The following is an 18,384-nucleotide window of genomic DNA, read 5'->3' on the forward strand; positions in this document are numbered from 1 at the left end:
ATGGGAGCATTTACTGGATATTGTTTTATAGTGACATTATGCAGGAAAACTCTGTCATTCAATAAGGCCCCTTTGTTTCAGTGTTTTTCTCTTTGACCCAAGAATTGATGTGTGAGAATCACAGGCTGGTACAAGGTTGAAATACCACAGAGATCACTCCCTCAGCTACATTAGTTTCTTAATCTTTTAGACGCCTGTTGAAGGCCAAATGGTTTGTTTCAGATTTCACTAATGTAAGAACTCTTCGTTTTGTGCCTTGAAAATATGTCGCTGAGATAATCACAATTGTAGCTGAACTAATAAACTACACAAAGGATGCTTCTTCACCCAAGGGCAGGAAGACGCTGCCTTATCTTGGTCTGTACTGGTTTAAACTGATAATCTGCTGTCTCATGAATTTTACCCTCTATATAAACTGTTGTACTTGTGAATAAAGTTGAGTCACTTTGGGAAGACAATCTGAAGCAGTCTCTGTTTTCTTGTTCTCCCAAGCTGCTCCCGAGCTCGTACTAACACGCTGAATGGCATGCTTGAATATTACTTGAGAATATATTTGACTGTGTTACAGACTAAGGGACATTCTCTGCTGATAGGTGAAGGTACATTCTCTGCTGATAGACGTCCACGCCTCGGAGGAAGCCGATCCACGGAGTAGGCCCTGGAAACAGTTTCCTTCAATTTTGGTGTCAGAAGTGGGATCCTGACGAAGGTAGGCACTTGTCTTTTTATTTTAATAAGACTGTGTTATGCCTTTCTCAGTGATCCACATAGAAACGGGATACGCTGACGAGGCCTTCTTCAGTGGCCCACATAGTAACAAGTGGGATACACTGAGGAGCCTTATTTAGTGGCCCACATAGAAACACAGGAAGTTGCCTGTTGTTTTGTAAAATAAAAGCAGAAAGGACACAGGAAGTTGCCTGCTGTCATAAACTAAGAAGTTGCTCACCAGCAGAAAGGACACAGGAAGTTGCCTGGGGTCATAAAACGAGAAGTTGCTCGTTAAAAAGTGAGAAGTTGCTCACTAAAAACATAAAATTGCTAGCAAAAAAATCAAGTAACCTCAGGTGTGCCACAGCAAAAATAGATACTAACTTAAATCCTTCAAAGCGTCTAAACCCCTCTGGAAATCACTGACCATGGGTCAGAATAATTCAAAGACCTTAGACGGGTCCGATAAAAAATCAAAATTAACTGTAAAACCGAAAAAAATAAAATATAAAATCACAAATAGCGGCTCAGTACGACTCCCACTTCCGGTTACGTTTAACCCACGCTCGCGAATCAATGAAGACTTCCATGATTACGTATCCAGAACATGCGGAAGTGCTTACGTGACTGATTTCGTCTCGAACTTAAGAACTATAACTTTAATGCATCCTAATGTATTTCCGGAGCCCTATCCCGAACGATTATCGCCAGAAAACAGGTCAGTAGAAATGTTAAATACTATTTGTGATAAGAAAAGTAGGCTGATTAAAAAGTCCTGTAAAAAATATATGATAGAATGTCGTGATGTGACCAATCGCATGCTACCACTATGGAATAAAGGACCCGAGCCAGACGTAAATGCTTTAAATCAAGCCAGTGTAGGCTCTAGTAAATCCACTGCAGAAAAAACTAGCCTTATATGCCCATCCGTTCAACCTACGGCTCCGCCGCCTTATGATGAAAAAACAGAATTAATAGCTGCTGCGGCGGCTGCACGTCATCAGCGCGTATATCCTGATTTAACAGCAGAATCCCAAAAGAGTGAGGAAGGCACTGAAATGACACCTAAATCAGAAGAAGATGACTGGTTTAACCTAGATCAAAGACAGGAACGAGAATACACTGAACGAGAAAGAGAGTTACAGGAACATAAAAAGCAAACAAAACAGTTAATGACAGAGTGTGAGGAAATCATGAAAGATCCTTTAACTGAACGTACGGAAGCTGAACTGCAGGAAGCCGTTTCTATCATAGATAATCATGTTCAGCGCCACACTAGAGTAGCGAATGGTTTAACTGTGCCAAAAGCAATAACTAACACCAGAAATTTAATAAGGAACTACTTAAAGCAGAAAAAAGAGGAAAAAACTCAAGAGGGCCCCCACAAAAACACCCGTTATAAAGAAAAGCAGGGATCACAATTTAATGACGTCAGCACCTCCCTCCCGTTCATGATAATAGGGGACATGTGTTGCATTCAACCCCCTAAAATTTCAGAGTTAGCAGCAACCATTAAAGAACTTCCCGATCCTCTACAAAATCCTACAGCCTTTGTTTCTGCATTACAGAGAAGTACCAGATACCACCACTTGGGTGGGCCTGACTATAGATATATATTATGTCAACGAATCCCAGGTGTGACTGAATCTCAGCTTATTGAAGAAGTAGAGGAACTAGACCCTAAAAATGACCAAGCAGCCAACACCACCTCGTTTTTGTGGATAAATGATGACAAAATCACAGCCTTTTTTCAAAATCTAAAGAGATTTCTGCTCACAATGTCTAGAGATAAAATTGATTTAAATGCAGTAACCATGTGTAAGCAAAAGCCAGATGAATCCATTCTAGTGTTTATGAAACGTTTCACACACTGCTGGACTAATGAGGCATGCATGCCTGAAGGAGGAAATGATCAGATTTTCATAACAACATTCTTAAACAACATTCATCCAGAATGTTCACAACTATTGAAGCTGACTGCCACTGATAATCTCTATGACATGAAAATAAAGAACTTTATCACACTTGTCAAAACAAAAGCTGGTGCAGATCTTTTCCCCAACAGCACGAAGGCTAAAACTGTTAAGATGTTGTTGAATTTTGATGTTGAAGGCTCAGAGGAAAGTGAAAAAATGATGTATGCAGGGGCCCCGTCCCCTCAACAAGCGCAGCAGGGAGATTTCAGAAGGAGAGATAGGAGTGGAGACGTATGTTTTTATTGTGGAATAATAGGACACTGGAGGACGGAATGCAAATCAGCAGCAGGTAGATCTCAACCACAGAACACAGGACCAGCTCCTGCCACTAGGCGTAAGCAGAGCTCTTACAGACAAGGTAACTGGCAACGCAGACAGGAATCACATCAAAATAATGGCCCCTTTGCACTTAGGCAGCAACCTTATAATCCACATTTTAATCCCCACCCATATGATAACGAAAGACTGGACCGACAATAGGGAGGCCCAGGTGATGATGAGGGACAGTGTGAAGCACTACACACGATGCTGCATTTGCAATTGTCCCGTAACACAGAAAGCTTGCCCATGTTAGATATAGAGATAGGTGAAAAGACTTATTCCTTTTTAGTTGACAGTGGAGCCACTAAAAGTTCACTGTCTGGAAAATTCTATAGTGGGCCTGTTTCCTCTGTGTGCATCAACACCATGGGAATAAACGGAACTCTAGTGCAATGCCCCAAAACTCATTCTCTAAAAACACGCTGGGGCCCAAAACCAGATGAAATTACATATCATCCATTCATAATTATTCCAAACTCGCCTGTGAATCTATTAGGCAGAGATTTAATGGCAAAAATGAACTTGTGTATTTCATTTAACACAAAGGGTGAAATGTTTGCAGATACTGATAACAGCTATGTTTTCTCTGCCCTATGCACCGACACCATGGAGAAGGAACATCCTCTGTGTCAGCTGGACGCCTCAGCGGAGAATGAACTCAATATCCATCTGACTGGTATCCCACGTCACACTCTGTGTCAAAGACATGTGCAAACACCGTTACCAGGTAGCCCCATGCCTGGAAGCCACATATTTGTTTCTCTCACACTGTTCAACAACATGATAACTGCTCACACAAGTGAAGGCCAAACAGTGGTTTTGTCACATAACTCAGACATAGGCTATGACATCACTGCACCATGTCGACACATAGATCTAACCTACCCCATACACTGTACTATCTCTGCTGTCACATTGCCAGCTGAATATCAAAACATGACATTATGGTCAAGAGGTGAGAATGATGTAGGATTTATTGACTGTACACCTTATCATGCTCAGCTGAAAAACAACAAGCCGGTATATGTCAAGCAATATCCCATTTCCGCTGAAAAAGCCGCAGCCTTAGACATCATCATAGGAGATTTATTGACAGCTGGAGTAATAAAGCCCACAGTATCTCCATATAACACTCCTGTCAATCCTGTGCCAAAGCCTAACAAACCTGGCGTATGGCGTTTCACACAAGACTTAAGGCAAGTTAATGCAGTCATCATGCCTCTGCCACCTCTGGTTCCAGATGTTCCCAGCATACTGACATCTATTCCAGCAACAGCTACACATTTTACTGTGGTGGATTTGTGCTCCGCCTTTTTCTCAGTACCTGTGCATAAAGACACACAGCCGATATTTGCTTTTACACATAGAGATAAGCAGTACACATGGACTCGCTTACCCCAAGGCATGGTAGACAGCCCTGCGGCTTTCTCAATGGTAGTACGTGCTACCCTGGACGGCTTCACTCCTCCAGAGGGCTGTACTCTGATCCAGTATGTAGATGATCTCCTCCTCTGTGCTGATAGTGAAAAACTATGTCAAACTGCCACACACATGCTACTCCAGCACCTCCAACAGACTGGCCACAAAGCATCAGCAAAGAAAATGCAGTACTGTCAGACTTCTGTTCAATATTTGGGATTTACACTGTCTCACGGACAACGTTCTATGACTACAGACAGGGTCAAAGCTGTGACCTCTGTCCCTAAGCCCACTACACAGAAAGAAATGCTGTCTTTCCTAGGCATGGTGAACTATTGCAGACAGTGGATACCAGACTGTTCTTTTCATGACCACATTCTGCGTGAATGCTGCAAAAAAGACAAGCCTCCTCGAATACTGTGGTCCACAGAAATGACTGCCTCTTTCAATGCATTACAGGGAGCGCTGACCTCCGCCCCTTGTTTGGGTCTGCCTGACTACCACTTACCGTTCCACCTGTACGTCACAGAGAACGGCACAACCTGCGCAGGTGTATTGGCCCAAGAGCATAGCTGTGGCTACCGTCCAGTAGCCTTCTACTCAAAGGTGCTGCCAGCAGTAGTTCAGGGGATGCCGGCCTGCCTGAGAGCAGTAGCAGCTTGCTCTATCATGATAAGGGACTGCGAGAAGCTCACACTCTCACATGACACTATTCTACACACCAATCACCAGGTCACGACCATTCTAGCAAACATAACTACACAACACATGACCGCACAACGTCACTCAGGTTATGAAGCTACACTGACTTCAACAGCAAATCTCACTATAAAAGCAAGCAGCACACCCAATTCGCCAGCACACTTACTCATTCGTATGCTGTGTTCCTCTGACCGACAGGATGGTTCAGACGACCCTGACGATCATGATTGTATGACACGTATACAGGAATCCACAGCACCACGCCCAGACTTAGAGCAGACACCAATCCCAGACTCAGTCATTGTTTATGTGGACGGGTCCTGTTCAAAACCAAATGACAACTTATTTCTTTGTGGCTATTCGGTGGTGACATTGCCTGACATCATACTAGAGGCTCACTCATTACCATTTCACTCAGCACAAAAAGCAGAGCTCATGGCTTTAATACGCGCCTGTGAGTTACATGTGGATAAGCGGGTAACAATTTACACTGATAGCCGTTATGCATTCGGTGTGGTGCATGACTTTGGCACATTGTGGAGACAAAGAGGATTTAGATCTGCTGATGGAAAATCGATCGCTAATTCTGACCTTGTTCAAAGACTTTTGCAGGCTATACAGCTGCCATCGGCAATTGCAGTTGTTAAAACGAAGGGGCACAGCACGGCTGACACAGACGAAGCAGTGGGAAATGCTCTTGCAGACGTAACCGCGAAAGCAGCTGCTGCCTCACAGCAACCACCCAGAAAGGAAGTATTATCTTTGCCTTTACAGCTGCCACTTGTCACGCTCCCAGACTATTTAGAAACAAATGTTGACCTAAAATTCATACAAGAGCAAGCCTCTGCCTTAGATTACGCTTACTGGGAAAGTAATGATTGTACCTTAGATAACAGAGACGGCTTATACAAAAATCTTAAGGGTTTGATTGCCCTCCCATCTTCACTACTGCCAATCCTTGTCCGCCATTTTCACGGTGTGAGTCATGTCAGACAAAGAGGGGTAATAGGAGCAATAAAATCAAGATTTGTAATCAAGAAAACATCACACGCAGTAAAACGCATATTAGCAACCTGTCTAACATGTGCACGAACTAATGTAGGAAAACCAAAAGCAAAACATCAGCATTTACCACAACCAGATTTCCCATTTCATACATTACAAATTGATTTTACACACATGCCAGCACAAGGAAGCATCAAGTACTTACTGGTAATAGTGGACCAATTTAGTAAATGGGTAGAAGCTTACCCAACATCAAAAGAAACTGCAGAAGTAGTCTGTCAAAAGTTGTGCAATGAAATAATACCCAGATTTGGAATACCTCACCAAATTAACAGTGATAGAGGACCTTCATTCACATCAGAAGTAATTCAAAAGTGTGCTAAAACTCTAGCAATAGACTGGAAATATCATGTGCCATACCATCCTCAGAGTTCAGGAGTTGTAGAAAGAATGAATAGGACCATAAAAAATCGCCTGACTAAAGCAATGATAGAAACAGGAATGACCTGGATCAAACTACTTCCTCAAATCCTCTGCGAGATTAGAATGACTCCATCCGCAGCAACCAAATTATCTCCATTTGAAATAATCATGGGAAGACCGTTTCCAACACCATGGTCAGCCTCCAGAGGGGCACCGCTATTGGAAGGGGACATAGACACTGCATTGTCTGACTATGTTCATAACCTGGTAGAAACACTGAATAATAACTATCAGAAAGTTTGTCTCTCTCAGCCTCTCCCTTCCATAGATCCAACCCATCCGTGGAAACCAGGAGATGCGGTGTTGGTACAGTCGCTAAAACCAAGGGCACTCGGGGAGGCCGCGTGTTCCAGCCCCCAGACTGTACTTGCAGTGACGAGAACCAGCATCCTAACAGACGGACAACCTCAGTGGATTCATGCCAGCAGGGTTAAGACCAGCCCCACCAAACCACCTAAGGCGTCGGATCAAGTAGATGACGACTCAGGCGAGCCAGCGCCCGGATTCAATACACCTATAGATGACGACTCAGGCGAGCCAGCGCCCGGATCCAATACACCTACACACACGCAATCACTGATTAACACACAACGCCTGAAAGAGCCAAGACTCAGAAAGCCCTCTGATCCCCCGCCTGAACAACAACAAGGTACTCGAACATCCAGCAGGAACAGAAAGCCTAGAGTACCACACAATGTCTAACCTGATAAAGATAGACTCATTTCATCCTGATAATGGAGAAAATGAAATGCCCATTGTCATCACACGAACCTGGGACCAGGCCAGGAGACGACTAAAGAACTGTCTTTTTTATATATTTAGGTTATTAATCATATCTACTGCATTAACCTTAGGATTTTTATTTACTATTTCGTATTGTAAAGTGCAACCCTGTTCACATTTCTGCAAGCCACATTTTCAATGATAACCCATATAGCTACCAGTACAGCTACTTCAATGTATTTGCAATTAGCACAAATTGATCCTGAGGATGTGCCAGATGTTACCAATGATGTTCCTGATGTGTATATTGAACATTAGGTTGTGAACTATTACATTTTATGATTTGCTTTTTATATTATGTTATTACATTTGTGATTTTCCTTTCTATTTGAGTTATTATTTTTTTTAAAAATAATAATAAAAAAAGAGTGGAACTGTTAGGTATTTTAGTACCATGGGAGCATTTACTGGATATTGTTTTATAGTGACATTATGCAGGAAAACTCTGTCATTCAATAAGGCCCCTTTGTTTCAGTGTTTTTCTCTTTGACCCAAGAATTGATGTGTGAGAATCACAGGCTGGTACAAGGTTGAAATACCACAGAGATCACTCCCTCAGCTACATTAGTTTCTTAATCTTTTAGACGCCTGTTGAAGGCCAAATGGTTTGTTTCAGATTTCACTAATGTAAGAACTCTTCGTTTTGTGCCTTGAAAATATGTCGCTGAGATAATCACAATTGTAGCTGAACTAATAAACTACACAAAGGATGCTTCTTCACCCAAGGGCAGGAAGACGCTGCCTTATCTTGGTCTGTACTGGTTTAAACTGATAATCTGCTGTCTCATGAATTTTACCCTCTATATAAACTGTTGTACTTGTGAATAAAGTTGAGTCACTTTGGGAAGACAATCTGAAGCAGTCTCTGTTTTCTTGTTCTCCCAAGCTGCTCCCGAGCTCGTACTAACACGCTGAATGGCATGCTTGAATATTACTTGAGAATATATTTGACTGTGTTACAGACTAAGGGACATTCTCTGCTGATAGGTGAAGGTACATTCTCTGCTGATAGACGTCCACGCCTCGGAGGAAGCCGATCCACGGAGTAGGCCCTGGAAACAGTTTCCTTCACTATCTTTGATCGATGCTAAACTCAGCCAACATCAACAAGCAGTACAGAGGCATGTGCAAGAAATAGCAGTTAAACTCAACCAGTTTCAACAAGCAGTACAGGAGGGCTTACAAGAAATAGTCACTAAACTCAATCAACATCAAGAAGCAGCACAGGGCAACTTGCATGAAATAGCTGGTGGTCTAAATAGTACCCGGCAGGCAATAAACAGTACCTGGGGTTTATTAGATCTCATTAGTACCCGCTTTTTAAATCGCTGACTTTTAAAATCCACACCATGGACCCACCCCGTAAATTATTCAAACACAATGATGGTACCTCCACTCGAGCTAAATGGTTTGACTTTGAGGCTTATAACCAGTGGGCTGCGGAAATAGTAAACAAATGCCAAGTTTTGCATGCAAGACTTAGTAGTGCAGCAGCATCATCCGATACACATCCTTGTCAGACTGTTCCTACGTCTGCTATTGCTGATGGGGCTATTGTTGCTAATAATAGTGATAGTACAGCAGGTGTTGCTCGGGCCGTTGCTGTTACTGATGCTAACCATATAGCTTGTGCTGCTGGTGATTTTGCGTCTGATGCACAATCTAGCCGGGTCACCTCTGCTGCAGCTACAGCAGTTGTTATTGAGCCCGTTGTGCAGTCTGGGTCCGGCAGCCGCTCTCAGTCACACATTAGAGAGATACCTAATTTTAATGCTCGCGAATTGCGTGAACGCCTTGATTTTAGGGGTATAAGTCTCGATCATCCAGAACAAGTGCCGGCGCGAGTGCGCGAGTGCTTAGCTAATGTGATAGACAGAGCTGTGGCGGGATCCCAACAGGGCAGTGTTCTAAAAGTGGTCCTGCGTGGCCCCTCGCTGGCTTCAGATGTTCAGGCTGTTTTAAACGCTGATGATCGGTATGATCCGGAGCTGTTTCTCGATCAAATTGCACAAGTTATGCAGAGTAATGATGAATCTATCGGTGATGATGAATTAGAGTTTATTGTCACGGTAGCTCAGAACAGTAGTGGCGGGTCTCGCTTAAGACTGGCGCACATACCTTATGATGAGATTCTCTCAAAGAAAGGCAGACATTTATACACACCAAACAACACAAACAACAATTTGTGCTTCTCCCTATGCATAGCACATTCATTAAACTCATCATCCTCTGAGCATGAAAAACTTGGCATTTGTTTACTATTTCCGCAGCCCACTGGTTATAAGCCTCAAAGTCAAACCATTTAGCTCGAGTGGAGGTACCATCATTGTGTTTGAATAATTTACGGGGTGGGTCCATGGTGTGGATTTTAAAAGTCAGCGATTTAAAAAGCGGGTACTAATGAGATCTAATAAACCCCAGGTACTGTTTATTGCCTGCCGGGTACTATTTAGACCACCAGCTATTTCATGCAAGTTGCCCTGTGCTGCTTCTTGATGTTGATTGAGTTTAGTGACTATTTCTTGTAAGCCCTCCTGTACTGCTTGTTGAAACTGGTTGAGTTTAACTGCTATTTCTTGCACATGCCTCTGTACTGCTTGTTGATGTTGGCTGAGTTTAGCATCGATCAAAGATAGGATATCATTTTTTGAAGCTATATGACTCTGTTCAGCAGGCTGAGCGTCTGGAAGCTTCATGTAAGCATCATACGCCGCTGATATTTGAGAGTCTGTTATGCCGCCTTCTTCGAAATCTATGTGTGAATCAACGCTATTTCTGACACATTCTGGGGGGGTGGGTATATGAACTAGATCAAAATCTGATATACTGTACTCAAAAACATCAGAGAAATCGCGAGGTAGCCACTCACTCGGGGGTGTTGCAGGTTCGCTGATGAAGATCGGTTCTGACTCTCCACTGTTGCACAAAGCTCCAGGTTTTTGTTGTTCTGGGAGGTCGATACTGCTTAAACATTCCAAAAACGTCTGGAATCGTACGGTGTCCTGATCATTATGAGGAGGGGTGCTGTTCTGCAGTCTGTGAAGATAGATAGACATGTGTTAAAACATTTTATACATGTACCCATTTCAAACTGAATAAGCATGTCTCCCTCTCTATCTCTTTTTTATCTAATTTATATATGCCTATGCTTACCTTGTAGTGTGCGTTATTCGGGATGGTCCTGCTTCTCCACACACCCGGTTCTCTGGCGTGGCTCTGTATGTGTAAAACGGTCAGTTTAGAACATTTGTAATTGTTTAAACCCCTTTAAAAAAAATACACAACTATACATCCCGTTGTATACACACCTGATGTAAGGTTGGGCTCTGTGGTAGCGGTGTCTGAATGTTTTCCTGCTCAGTTTGTTAACCCTGGAACAAACAAAAAAACGTTGTTACATAATTTAAAACAATCGCTAGTTTAAAACATACATACGTTTAAAAATCCAGTAATGCTGTACACACCTTGTGCCTGTTAGAGAACTAGTTCCAGCTGTAAAAGCGCCCGTTTCTAAAGAAAAGGGTCCTGGGCCGTTCTCCCGAACTCCTAAAAATTAAGCTTTTGTTTTAGGAAAAAAAATAGTTTGAATATCCTATAATATGTTAACATAACACTTTTTAAAAATCCAATAATAGGTTTTGTTTTACTTACCGTTTACGATGTCCATGTTATAAAGAACGATGTTAGTGTTGATGATCGCAAAGAAAATGGTGTGCTCTGCAGCGAATCTTGAGGCGTAAATGGCTCAGGGTATCGGGCTCTGAGCGTGTTTTTTTTATATAGGGTGGGTGTTTCCAAAAAGAAAGGTATGTCTCCAATCAATTTAAATGAGACCCTACAGGGCTTTTGTCTTCTCAAGGAATTACAAAGGAGCCGATACTTCAGACAATAGGCGGGGTCGCCACCCGACTGGTACACCTGCCCCATTTACCTTGTCGAGGAATTACAAAAGAGCCAATACTGGCCACTTTAAACAATAGGTTGGGCCCTTGTTCGCATGGTACTCTCAACAACTAAGTGATACCCGCGGTGGGCTTTTACAATCCTGAACAAATTCAAACAATTAGCCAGCTGTTGAAAAGTTGGAGCGGGTCTGGGCGACTGGTTTTAGAAGTATCACTGTAGCGTTTATTTTCTAAAGGGCTGAATGTTATTTGCCACTATCTGTTGTGTTAAAAACTACTCTGAAACCATGAAACCACTTACAGAAGAAATGGCCCGTTTGATCCGTTTTTAAATAAATAAAATGCTTGCATCGGTGCAAGGTGTGACACCAGAATCACAAAATGAGTGTATTTAAAAGACGATTAGTTTGAAAAGAGCGATACTGGCTGCTTTGGGGGAAAAGGTGACATTGTGTGCAGCGTGTTTTAGAAGTATCACTGTAGCGTTTATTTTCTAAAGGGCTGAATGTTATTTGCGACTATCTGTTGTGTTAAAAACTACTCTGAAACCATGAAACCACTTACAGAAGAAATGGCCCGTTTGATCCGTTTTTAAATAAATAAAATGCTTGCATCGGTGCAAGGTGTTGACACCGGAATCACAAAATGAGTGTATTTAAAAGATGATTAGTTTGAAAAGAGCGATACTGGCTGCTTATAGCATTTATTTTCTAAAGGACTGAATGCTATTTGTGACATTTACTGTGTTAAAAACTAGCTGGCTGGCTTTGTCTCACTCTTAGTTCAACATTCCGAAATCCCGATTTTTAAATAAAATGATCGCATCAACCCTGGAAAGAAACCCCAGTAGATGTGTAAAAACTAGTTAAATTAAAACTAGGGGTTTGATTAAATGAAACGCTTGTGAACATGCTGACATCACCCATTCAGAAGAAATTCCCATTTGTACCATTTATAAAATAAAATGCATGCCTCACTGCAAGCTGAGACATTGTCAGATTTAGAAAATTAGTGTGATTAAAACACTATTACCAACACTTTTGACTAGAGCACACCCTCTTTGTTAAGGCGCACTGTGAACCAAAACAGCTTCCACTCCGCCAAGAATGAAACAAGAAACAAAGAATTGCTTTTAAGAACACATGCATAACTGAATGTTGCGATACACCTAAGTGAAAAAATAGTTTAATTAAAAACCCTATGGTTTGATTAAATTAAAACCCCGTTAAAAACACATAAACTCATATAACCCCTCTGATACCCTGTGGTATTTCCACACCTGAACACGCATGCGCACACACACACGAAACTGGTCAAATCAGTTTGGTTGGCCGCCATCTTGGACTAGTGCCATCGAATTACTGAACGCGCATGCGCACACGCACGAAACCGGTCAAACCGGTTCTCAAACCGGTTTGGTTGGCCGCCATATTGGACAGGTGCCATCGTATTACTACTATCAACTAAGTGAACTCAAAGTCAAAAATGATGAGAATGTTCGTCAGCTGAATGACATTAATGCCCAGAAGGCGAGACTTCAGACAGAGAATGGTAAGTGATGTATAACAAAAAAACAGTCTGTCTCTGGAAATTATTCACATTGAGTTGACATAAAAGTACCATCAATCAGTGGATAAAATCAAACAAACTACCGGTAGGCTTAATTTATGTGTCTTAATTTCAGGTGAGCTTGAGGAGAAAGAAGCTCTCATTTCTCAGCTCACAAGGGGCAAGCAGGCCTTCACTCAGCAGATTGAGGAACTGAAGAGACACGTTGAGGAGGAAGTGAAGGTCTGAAATATTTTCTCTCTTCTTTTATATCATAGCGCTTACTAATTTAAACACATAAGTTTTAAATCAGTTTGACTGTCCTCTAATTTGGTTCCTAGTTGTTACCATTTAAATATCTCATCCTCTCAGCATTAGACTTTAAAATTGATTTTAATTAAAATTGTCCATCTGACATTGATTGTGTTCAAAAGGCCAAGAACGCCCTGGCTCATGCTGTCCAGTCAGCCCGACATGACTGTGATCTGCTCAGAGAGCAGTTTGAGGAGGAGCAGGAGGCCAAGGCTGAGCTGCAGCGAGGAATGTCCAAGGCCAACAGTGAGGTGGCTCAGTGGCGATCCAAATATGAGACTGATGCCATCCAGCGAACTGAGGAGCTGGAGGAGTCCAAGTAAGTCACCATACTTTCATTGTTTAAATTAGTTTTCAGACTTAAAACCAACCAATTCAGCCTTAATAAAAACAAAATTATTTAAACGATAGGAAAAAGCTTGCCCAGCGCCTGCAGGAGGCTGAGGAATCCATTGAGGCTGTGAACTCCAAGTGTGCCTCACTGGAGAAGACCAAGCAGAGGCTGCAGGGTGAGGTGGAGGACCTCATGATTGATGTGGAGAGAGCTAATTCTCTGGCTGCCAACCTTGACAAGAAGCAGAGGAACTTTGATAAAGTAAAGTTTTAAACATAACTAATATAATAAGAAGAGGGATACACCAATAATAACAACTAACTAATTAACCTATATTAACATAGGTCCTGGCAGAATGGAAGCAGAAGTATGAGGAGAGCCAGGCAGAGCTGGAAGGAGCCCAAAAGGAGGCTCGTTCTCTCAGCACTGAGTTGTTCAAGATGAAGAACTCATATGAAGAGGCTCTGGATCATCTTGAGACCATGAAGAGAGAGAACAAGAACCTGCAGCGTATGCTTATCTTGCTACAGATCATATGGATATGATTCTAATGTTTATATTCATTTATATGTTATGTTGTGGCCAAAACATTTGCATATATCAGCTCCAAGTACTAAAACTAAAATAACCCTTTATTTAAAGGGAACTCTGGAGCACGAGGAGGCCAAGATCCTTCGTGTTCAGCTTGAGCTAAACCAGGTAAAAGGTGAGATTGACAGGAAGCTGTCAGAGAAGGACGAGGAGATGGAGCAGATCAAGAGGAACAGCCAGAGGGTGTCATGAACCGAAGTTCCGCACACAAGCTGGACCCAGGAGCAGAACACACACACACACAGAGGTACAAGAGAACAAAAAAGAAACTTTATTATAACTGAGGGTGTCCCGGGAGTGTAGAAGGGAAAAAAACGCATGGAACCAGAAAAACCGAGGGACCGGGAGGTGAATCGCGCAGGAACGCCGAGAGCGGGACTGTGGGAGGGATGATAGCGGGGCCGAGGGAACCGGAGGGAGGGGTGAGGGTCCGTGGGGAGAAGCTTCAGAAAGGTCGAGGCGGCTGGGGCTGATTTTGATCCAAATTCCGGACAGGCAGGTGGACAAGCTGGTAGCTCAAACACGCCGAGCTGTGATCGCTGAAGGACGACTACGGACTGGCGTGGAGCAGCAGGCTGGGCAGGATTAAATAGTCCACCTGGTGATCGCCCGGGATGGGATGCAGGTGTGGAGTTAGCAGCCACGCCCACGGGAGTGGGCATCCCATCAGCACCTCGGACGCCGGGCCGCGGACCATGACAGAGGGTGATTGACTCCATGCAGAGCACTCTGGATGCTGAGGTCAGGAGCAGGAATGATGCCCTGAGAGTCAAGAAGAAGATGGAGGGAGACCTGAATGAGATGGAGATTCAGCTGAGCCATGCCAACAGACAGGCTGCTGAGGCACAGAAACAACTGAGGAATGTCCAAGGACAGCTCAAGGTGAGTTGGTAGATTGTGTGTATGTTTGTGTTTTAATTAACCTCCAAGCAAACAATGATAATATCTTTTGTTTGTTTGTCATCAGGATGCTCAGCTGCACCTGGATGATGCAGTCAGAGGACAGGAAGACATGAAGGAGCAGGTCGCCATGGTGGAGCGCAGAAATGGTCTGATGGTGGCTGAGATTGAGGAGCTGCGAGCCGCTCTGGAGCAGACAGAGAGAGGACGCAAAGTGGCTGAGCAGGAGTTGGTTGATGCTAGCGAGCGTGTTGGACTGCTTCACTCTCAGGTTGTTATTCATTACATTACAAGACTTTGAGATATAAGAGAGTGAGAATCACATCATTAAAACTGTTCTTTCATTCAGAACACCAGTCTTTTGAACACCAAGAAGAAGCTGGAGGCTGACCTTGTCCAGGTTCAGGGTGAGGTGGATGATGCCGTTCAGGAAGCAAGAAATGCTGAGGAGAAGGCCAAAAAGGCTATCACTGATGGAAGTTAGTACTTTACAAGCCTTCTTTTCTTTTCAAAATTCTTGTTCATGCTTGATCAATAATTCCAATACCACCCATATTTTAGGCTGCCATGATGGCTGAGGAGCTGAAGAAGGAGCAGGACACCAGTGCTCACCTGGAGAGGATGAAGAAGAACCTGGAGGTCACAGTCAAGGACCTGCAGCACCGTCTGGATGAGGCAGAGAACCTCGCCATGAAGGGTGGCAAGAAGCAGCTCCAGAAACTGGAGTCCAGGGTATGTTGTTCTCGAACTATTATTCAAATATTTAAAAAGAAAAAACACTTTGATTCCATCACATGATCTCCACCCATTTTCTTCTCTGTACTCTTAATATTTATTAAAAGCTGATTATTTATCATGGCATTAAAGGTCCGTGAACTGGAAGCTGAAGTTGAAGCTGAGCAGAGACATGGAGCTGATGCTGTTAAAGGAGTCCGCAAATATGAGAGGAGAGTGAAGGAGCTCACCTACCAGGTGATTACACATTTACCTAGAAATTCATAATTTCCTAAATTGTTTCTTCTCCAGTTCTAAATAACAGTTTGCTATATATACAGACTGAGGAGGACAAGAAGAATTTGGTCAGACTTCAGGATCTGGTGGACAAGCTACAGCTCAAAGTCAAGGCTTACAAGAGACAGGCTGAGGACGCTGTGAGTGAAATGTTCTGTGACCTTAAATATTGAAAGATGATTAATTATGTAAATATAGCTCTCATGAATGATCAGATATTTCTTTAACAATCCAACATACTTTAATACTGAACAGGAAGAACAGGCCAACACCCACATGTCCAGACTGAGAAAGGTCCAGCATGAGATGGAGGAAGCTCAGGAACGTGCTGACATTGCTGAATCTCAGGTCAACAAACTGAGAGCCAAGAGCCGTGATGTTGGAAAGGTAATTCATCTAATCCCATTTTAAATTAGTTGTCTTTAGATAGATTATCTTTTATATTATATTATTATTATTAATTTTGTATACACTGATAGAATTTAGTTTATGTCCTTCTGCAATCTCATGTGGGATAACCTGTAAAATGTTAATATGTGTTGAATAATTGGATTTTTTTTTTATGATTTTTTTTCTAGGGTGAAAGTGCTGAGTAAGAGACATCTATTTGGAACCTTTTGTCAGCGTTCATAAAATATGAAACAGCTGCTAAATTGTCTGTTTGCAATGTATTAATTCAATAAACTCTTTCCTGTGACTTCATTACATTTAATCAGTATAATTTTTTTTACAAAATTCACATTGGAAAATATAATATTCAACAGAAGAATCATCATTTATACTTACAGGACATTTAGCAAATGAGGACAGCACCTCTGCTTAACATTCATCCTAGCTTTCAGTATCAGTGCTAGCAAGGTTAGCTTTACTAAAGAAACCATATCTTACATAACCTAAGATTATTTAAACATAAATGCTCTATAATAAGCAAAATGTCCATTTAGAATGACAATTAATTCCCACTGTCATATCATTTAAACAAATAAGATAATAATTCAATATTAAAGAAATACTTTCAGTATCATATACAGGGAGTGCAGAATTATTAGGCAAATGAGGATTTTGTCCACTTCATCCTCTTCATGCATGTTGTCTTACTCCAAGCTGTATAGGCTCGAAAGCCTACTACCAATTAAGCATATTAGGTGATGTGCATCTCTGTAATGAGAAGGGGTGTGGTCTAATGACATCAACACCCTATATCAGGTGTGCATAATTATTAGGCAACGTCCTTTCCTTTGGCAAAATGGGTCAAAAGAAGGACTTGACAGGCTCAGAAAAGTCAAAAATAGTGAGATATCTTGAAGAGGGATGCAGCAGTCTCAAAATTGCAAAACCTCTGAAGCGTGATCACCGAACAATCAAGCGTTTCATTCAAAATAGTCAACAGGGTCGCAAGAAGCATGTGGAAAAACCAAGGCGCAAAATAACTGCCCATGAACTGAGAAAAGTCAAGCATGCAGCTGCCAAGATGCCACTTGCCACCAGTTTGGCCATATTTCAGAGCTGCAACATCACTGGAGTGCCCAAAAGCACAAGGTGTGCAATACTCAGAGACATGGCCAAGGTAAGAAAGGCTGAAAGACGACCACCACTGAACAAGACACACAAGCTGAAACGTCAAGACTGGGCCAAGAAATATCTCAAGACTGGTTTTTCTAAAGTTTTATGGACTGATGAAATGAGACTTCTCCAGCTGCCTCCCTCTTCCCGCTCCTCCACAACCACTCACACATGCAGGGCCTTGGAGTGGGGGTATGTCACCAGGGTGCAGAGGAGGCTACCCCCCCCCCCCCCCCCCTGTCCCCTTCTGGCTGCCTCTGCCTCAATTTTATCCCACAACTTAGACATTCACATTATTCACACTCTCATTACACATACATATAGGATCTTGGGGGTGGGCACAATCACGGAGTCCAAATTACCATCAGGGTGTATACCTCACCCCTGACGTCGTTGCCCACCTCTCAATTTTAAATACACTTAGTCATTGAGGGCTAGCAGGAGGGACTATGCGCTTACCTGCTGCTCCTTGGCAGGTAGCTCCATGCCCTCCTGGGTTTTAATTGCACCTTAGAACACATATGCATCAACACTACAATGAGCGGGTGGAGGGAGGTTTGGAGTCTTCTCCCACCCCCATTCTCTGCGGCCTGCTGGAGCGGGAGGGCCAGTAGGAGGAGTTGGCTGTCCGACTGCGGTCTGGGGTGTGGGGCCTCCCTGCTGCTGCGGAGACGGGGTGGTCTGCCTCTCCCCACCGCAGGGAAAAGGGTAACACCACCTGGGTCTGGGTGCAATTCCCCCCTCCAGGGGCAAGGGTACCTAGACCCGGTTTGTAGAGTACGCTTGGGGAGTGTGATTGTGTGTACAGCGTCTCTTTATG

The 18,384-nt window shown here is 42.9% G+C and overlaps 1 protein-coding gene, 2 long non-coding RNA genes and 1 pseudogene across 4 annotated transcripts in view; 3 read left to right on the plus strand and 1 right to left on the minus strand.

Moving 5' to 3' along the window:
• Positions 1-18,384, plus strand: part of LOC113021528 (myosin heavy chain, fast skeletal muscle-like) — a 55,109-nt pseudogene that overhangs the window by 17,710 nt on the left and 19,015 nt on the right. Inside the window, exons 28-32 of the transcript XR_013908811.1 lie at positions 12,774-12,856; positions 12,990-13,096; positions 13,288-13,484; positions 13,577-13,760; positions 13,844-14,009. The product of XR_013908811.1 is annotated as a myosin heavy chain, fast skeletal muscle-like (transcript). The remainder of the gene's footprint in view (positions 1-12,773; positions 12,857-12,989; positions 13,097-13,287; positions 13,485-13,576; positions 13,761-13,843; positions 14,010-18,384) is intronic.
• Positions 1-18,384, minus strand: part of LOC145428527 (uncharacterized) — a 50,989-nt gene that overhangs the window by 9,593 nt on the left and 23,012 nt on the right. The gene's annotated exons all lie outside the window — the stretch shown is intronic.
• Positions 716-8,252, plus strand: LOC145428525 (uncharacterized). The gene is made up of 2 exons (XR_013908812.1): positions 716-1,429; positions 6,870-8,252. It is a non-coding gene; the product is annotated as an uncharacterized LOC145428525 (long non-coding RNA).
• LOC145419327 (myosin heavy chain, skeletal muscle-like) lies at positions 14,201-16,886 on the plus strand. Its single transcript, XM_080300793.1, is given in 9 exon segments — positions 14,201-14,972; positions 15,058-15,261; positions 15,340-15,414; positions 15,416-15,469; positions 15,552-15,722; positions 15,858-15,962; positions 16,046-16,141; positions 16,257-16,388; positions 16,580-16,886. Coding segments are annotated over 9 exon segments (1,020 nt in total). The 5' UTR covers positions 14,201-14,807; the 3' UTR covers positions 16,598-16,886.

This window comes from Astatotilapia calliptera, chromosome 4 (assembly GCF_964374335.1).
Source record: "Astatotilapia calliptera chromosome 4, fAstCal68.1, whole genome shotgun sequence".
NCBI lineage: Eukaryota > Metazoa > Chordata > Actinopteri > Cichliformes > Cichlidae > Astatotilapia > Astatotilapia calliptera.